At 34.1% G+C, this 6,495-nt stretch overlaps 1 protein-coding gene across 1 annotated transcript; it reads right to left on the bottom strand.

Annotated features, from left to right (window-relative positions):
• Window positions 1-614: 614 nt before the first annotated feature.
• Window positions 615-5,993, bottom strand: LOC125844808 (uncharacterized). Its single transcript, XM_049524146.1, has 6 exons — window positions 5,643-5,993; window positions 5,320-5,437; window positions 4,583-4,794; window positions 3,486-3,513; window positions 1,346-1,454; window positions 615-852 (listed from the first exon to the last, which is right to left on the bottom strand). Exons 1-6 carry the CDS (start codon window positions 5,904-5,906, stop codon window positions 771-773), a joined length of 813 nt encoding a protein of 270 aa, XP_049380103.1. The 5' UTR covers window positions 5,907-5,993; the 3' UTR covers window positions 615-770.
• Window positions 5,994-6,495: the final 502 nt, after the last annotated feature.

Here is a 6,495-nt window from a genome sequence, read left to right as displayed (position 1 = left end):
GACTTTTAATACATTTATTAAGAAAATAATGATTGATATAGTAAGTTTAACATTTTATCATTATTGATTAACAGAATTTCATATGTATTATTCACTTTACATATTTCTAAGGTATTAACCCAATGTTAATAAATTGAGGGTATAACTAAAAAAAGAAATTGTTCTTATTTGATTTGTCAAAAATGACAAGTGAAAAAATAAATTAAATTAGAAAATATTTGACAAGTAACAGGACGGAATCTAATAATGACTCGATGAAATGAGATTTATAATCTTGACTAAATCAAAATAAACCAATATTGTAAAATTTCTACTTATTACTATCGGTTAAACTCTTGTTTCTTTTTCTTGAAAAGGAAAATATGAGTTTGTTGTAAGAATGTTCCATCAAAACTAGAGTTGGTTATTTTGATAGAAAAAAAATACTCAAGAAGTGTGTAAATGATCTTCTAAAAGAAAATAAATCAAAAACGTTGAAATCTCTGGGGATGCTTACCACTTAATCAAGTCCAGCTGATTCTGAAAGAATTGTAAATATATGCCACTACTACCCTACCCCGATAGGGAAAAAATAAGAACGATAAAAGGCACACACATCGACGTGAAAATTGCAATCTCAACAAAGGAAATTTTCAAATTGCACACTATTCACAATATTTTCGCACAGACGTATTGGAAGTCAAGCATAACGTTGATCTGATTTACAAGACTGTACAATAAGTTAAGCATTTACACGACACTTAATTACAACCAACACAGCAGAAGCATCTTCAAAGAACCTTTAGAACCATTTTGCCTGTCTTGTGAACCCCTTTAGCAGCAAGTCTAATAACAGATCGGCTCTTGTACAACCTGCAGAAACAACAGGTTTAGTCACAAAAATGTCAAGCCCTTCAAAACATTGTTCAAGTCAGATACAATACATATATTGAGATCAGAAGAACAAAATCTGCACTAAATTCTCTTTAAAGATAAATAATCTCATCTGTTTACAAATTGGTCCACTATTTGAAGCCACAACTGTGAAAGCTATATAAGTTAACAGATAAACATAATTTAACCCAAACTTGTCTATTTTACATAAGGACCTAAAACACCAAAGAAATTTCACAAATTACATCACATATTTCAATTGAAATTTATTCTGTGCAAGTCAACAATGTTTCCAGTCCAAATACAAAATTTTCTAAACACAAGATCAGAAATATGTAAGAATTAAAATGGAGAAATATGGTCAGTGATATTCATAAATCCGACCCTAACTTATTTGGGACCGACTACTGAGGTATTGTTGTGTCTAAGATTGGAAACATACGAAAGCAAAAAATAATAAATGAGTGCTCACCCCACTACAGCAAGTCCCCAAGTGGAAAGGACGTAGAACATTTGCGCAGCATGCCAAATGTTGAACAATGTTTCTACTTTACCAATGCCTTCTAATGCTTTTGTCAAGGCTGTAAGTCAAGTTGAAAACCACACAATAAGATGATGCTCAAGTAAAGAATAACAATACAATGGAAAATAAGAAGGTCAAGGAACAATCAAATCAATCAACCAATTAATCTCCTCTAACAATCTTTCAATCAACTGATCTCTAACAACTGCTCAACCAATCCATTTTCTCTCATCGAACCTTTTTCTAATTCTAATGTGGATTGTCACTCGACTTATGGGAATATCCCATAAAAGTCACGTAAGTTCGTTTTCGGACAACAAAGTCACTCAAATTATTGGAATATCCCATCAGAGTCGCATAAGTTCTTTTCAAGACAACAAAGTCACTCAACTTAGGGAATATCCTACCAAAGTCACTTTTACTCTTTCTAGGACAACAAAGTTACCCAACTATTGCCTTTTGACTTGGAAAATATAAAACACATATTTAACATATCATATCATATTAAAAATTTATTTTTTAATAATAAAACTTACTTAACCCATGACTCTACCTATCTTTTTTTTTTATGACAAGGGAAACCCGCAGCCACTACCCTTTGGGTGCGCACAGGGTAAAAACCCCGCTTTTATGCAATAGCTCGCAAACCACATAAGAGATGTAACCCGCACTAGGCAAGCCTGGTGCGACGAGCTCGACCCAAAAGGAAAACCCCTTGCTTTCACTGGCAAGGGATTTCAAACTTGAGACCTCCAACACTGGGCCACCCCAAAGGGTGCATGACTCTACCCATCTATTCCCACCCAAAAAGGTTAAAAAGGGTTGCTTTAAAAGTTCCTGAGCTTATTCGCCCCTGATGTAGTACCCATGAGTGATGACATAATTGAACTTTTTCTATAATGTCACCCACCACGAAAATTGTTGGTATTCCATTCCGAGACATTATTTTTTTTTTTTTGATGACAAGGGAAACCCGCAGCCGCTATCCTTTGGGTGCGCACAGGGTAAAACCCCTGCTCCTATGCAATAGCTCGCAAACCACATAGGAGAGGTACATTCCATTCTGAGACATTATAAAGTCACTTGAAGAGCAAAATAGACATTGACATTTGATGATACAATGATTCATAAAATATAATTCCAGGATATGACTAACATATCTCAATTCTGTTGCAAATGTTGTTGGTTAATCTTTATTTATCATTTATGTAAATTCTGTATTTTAAGCAGAACGGAATAAGAAGACAAATTTAAAATCTTTCACTTCCAGCTATTAGTGCTCTCCTAGAATTAAATATATGAATCAACAATTTCCAATGATACCATGTTTATTCAATGTTCACCTTGAGCAAAGAACAATTATCCAAAATAAGAGATTACTAGGAGTTCTCATATTGATAAAATGTCTTCAAATTTAGTCCACTTTTGATTGGTAACCATAAACATATCTTTTGAATTGATAGTTATTCAATTTCACAATCAAGAGTAAATGAGTGCTACATAAAGGGGTTTGAAGGTCCACACAATATGTTAAAATGAAATATTTATGGGTTAAATAAGTTTTATTAGAAAAAAAAAAAAAGTTTAAATATAATATGGTTTAAATGTGTGTCCTGTATTTTTGGAGTAAAAAAATGCAAAAATTGGGTGACTTTGTTGTCCTAAAAAACTAAAAGTGGCATTGATAGGATATCCCCATAAATTGGGTGACTTTTGTTTTAAAAAGAACAAAAACTGATTTTGATGGAATATACTAACAAGTTGAGTGATCATCTAAGGAACTAACTCAAATGGTGCACTTTTTCCGCCAATTATCTAAAGAAAGACTATCAGAAGTAGTAACCCATCACTTGATCATTCGTTCCAAACCAGGATTTGGCTAGATCCTGTATTACATAATGAAAAAGCTCCCCATCATAAAAGAGAAATGTCCATGCCTATACATGTAAATATCCATTATCCAAGAGAGAAAACATGAAAAAGAAAATGTACAAGTGAATTTTGCAGCTGACTCTGGATGTTTTATGGTAATTATGGTAAAAGAACGAAGATTTTCAGAAAGAATAGGAGAGAACAAGCAGTAACTTACTCTTTTGCAGTTCTTCAGGAGACATCTTCTGCAATTGCAATACACAAACAGTCAAAAGATTGACATGACCCAAACATAACTTGAAGGGAAAATACACTTTTAGTCCATGAGTCAGTCTTGTTTCAATCCCTGTGTAGTTTTACATATCACATTTAGCTTTTAGTTAAACTTAATGTGCAGTTTTAATCCAATCATTGATGGAAATAAACGGAAGTTAGATAGCTCCCACTCTGATTTTTCCTTGAAGGTATTATGGCACAGCATTTCTTACAACCCGTGCACATACAACTACTTCTGCACTAGCTTGTTCTTGATTCAAGTCCACATCTACTATATAAAGTAGCTATTCCCAGTAAATTAACAGCCGCAATAAAGGTTCACCGATAGCCCTACTAACTTGAAGAGACAAAATCATGAGGAGGACAGGAGTGTGATGAGAGTGTGACTAACAGAAGTGGTAATAAAAGTTGGTAGCAGTGGTGAAGTCTCAGCCAATCTAGGGGGATCATCCAGAAATCTGGTGGATATCAACTATAGCACCTAGCCAATCAATTAGAACAGTTGTTGCAGTTCAACAAAGTTCTTCCACATCTCCATTGTCTTTGACCTACCAAAAGTCATGCTCTTTAACATTATCCATCAGTTTAGAGTTGTTCGAGTAGTTTATAAAATCTACAAATTCCTTCCCACTAGTTCCAACATCAGCAACCAACCAATCTACAAGGAAGATAAAGGGGTGGGTCTTGTGGAAAGAAAGCCACCAGAGACACAAAGACAGGAATGGGAGCTATTTAACATCTGTTAATTCTTTTTTTGAGGTGGCAATAGGTTTTCCATCATTCAAGTCTCAATCCTTGGCCTTGTGCGTGGGAACTTGGTACTTTAACCATGGCACTCACAGCCGGCTTTTTCAAACATCTGTTATTTGTATCAATGATGGAATTAAAACCACACAATTGGTTAGGTTGAAGGTTAAATGTGTTTCATCAATGAACATAGGGACGAAACCCAGAATAAAACAATAATTCAAGGACTAATTGTTAATGTCCCTAATTGAAAAATGATAAATATGCACAAATAAATTAATTTCCTTGTACCTGAGCCTTCGAATTGGATACTACGCATCTAGCCATAAAGTTGGCAACTGCATCTACAACATATTCCTCACTAATAATCACATAGTTTTCATTATCTATTCCACTTCTTTCTTCAAGATTGCCGGGGACCATATCCTCAGTCACCCAAACCCACCAACTTGGTTCTTCAAGACTCATGTTTACCAGAAGTTCTGCTGTCTCCGTGTCAAAACCTAACAATATTTTGTTAGGAGTAAATCAGAAACTAGCAAAATAAAAGCTAGCAGAACCTAACAACATATTAAGAATAAGATGACCAGAAAGACCAGCTTTTGAAAATGAAAAAAATAATGAGAGGCGGAAACCAGTTCCTCATCAATCAACTACTGAACTCTGATAAACCTTTACACTCTTTAAGTTTTAGCACATCTAACATTACTGCATTAAGTAATTGTCCTTTATCAACAAACAGGATAAGACATATAGAGATTAAAGAAGTCCAGAAAACCAATTAGTTAAAAGCCCCACGTCTAATGACTATATTCCTGGATTCATCCAATCCCATTGTATCCTAATACTACTCCAAGATTAATCTCTTCTATAATAGAATGGTGTTCTTTCCATCGGATTCCTGCTACCTCCCAAAAGCATAGGTAGGGAGTAACTCTGCACACTAAACATCTTACAAAAATCAGATGGCATCCCTAAAATGGATGCAATGTCGCAAAAATAAAAAAAACTGACACAGAATAACAAACCAGTTGCCTCCTTGAAAGGAAATTGACAGTCATTCCCATCAACAGAATTTCGATTGAGTGATTCCAGCTGTTTCAAAAAGCTTCCAGACTCCACAGAGGCTCTGAGACGATCATGAAGCTTCCCAAAATAACAATCAAAACACAAAAAATATTAAAATAAAAAAATAAGAGATTTCACTAATAACACAATCCAAATGTTGAGAACATTACTCTACTCACATAAATACATTTATATATTTATATGTCCACATATATAAAATAAAAATATCATTTTTATATAGCTAGAAAGCGAAATTGGCTGTACAGAATAGAAGGGAACATACATCAGGGGGACAATCTTGAAGTAATGAAGGAGATTGTGACATGCTCTGAAGAAGCATGAGATTTTGTTCAAGCAACCGTTTCAGCCGCTCGTTTTCAGACCTCAACGATTTCAATTCATCTTCTTCAGAACTATGAGATACATCAAACGGCGTCGTTTCAGTATGACTGTGGGTATGGTGATGACAACTTTCCACCGCCGACCATGCTACATCGGCCACCTCCAACACCGTCTTCGCCACCTCAATTGGATTGTGTCCCTTCATATCTTTTGTAGAAACCCTAAATTGAATTATTTTGGGGAAGAAAGTAGACTTTTTTACTTTCTGAGCAATAAATTGGATGGAATATGACTAATCCAATCAATACATAATAAGTATTATTAATATTAAAAAATAAAAAAGATAAAACAGTCCATTATCTTTAGATTTGTGCTTAAGCTAATCCTATTTCTTTCAAGTAAATCATTATTAGTCCATAGATTTTTAAAACTAGTACATATTTAGTTCCAATTCTAACGGCCGTAATTGTTTTAACAGAGACAACTAATATGCACCATGACTTCAAATCAAAGCAAACAAACTTTCTCTATCTCTTAAAAATGTACTTTTTTTTTCTTTTGGAAAGTACTTTCAAACAACTCACTATTTTTTACAATTTAAAAAAAAGGCAAAATGGTGTGGAGACCCTTTATACTTGGCTCTGTTTGTATGTTGACCCTTATACTTACAACTTTGCCAACTAGACCCTTGAACTATGTGACATTAACATTGCTGACTTGAAATGATGTGTGATTCCACACGTTTTAAAGCAAGTATGTATAAAATTTATATGAAAAAAAAACATTAAATTTTT

The sequence above is a fragment of the Solanum stenotomum genome, chromosome 11 (assembly GCF_019186545.1).
Source record: "Solanum stenotomum isolate F172 chromosome 11, ASM1918654v1, whole genome shotgun sequence".
NCBI lineage: Eukaryota > Viridiplantae > Streptophyta > Magnoliopsida > Solanales > Solanaceae > Solanum > Solanum stenotomum.
The sequence above is the reverse complement of the archived record's forward strand: the minus strand, read 5'-3'. Positions and strand labels throughout refer to the sequence as shown.

Coding starts and splice junctions, on each gene's coding strand:
- LOC125844808 (XM_049524146.1), bottom strand. CDS start 5,906: ATGAAGGGACACAATCCAATTGAGGTGGCGAAGACGGTGTTGGAGGTG. Junction 5,438..5,642: donor TTCAAGATTGTCCCCCTGAT/GTATGTTCCCTT, acceptor TATTTTGGGAAG/CTTCATGATCGTCTCAGAGC. Junction 1,455..3,485: donor TCCTGAAGAACTGCAAAAGA/GTAAGTTACTGC, acceptor CTTGACTTACAG/CCTTGACAAAAGCATTAGAA.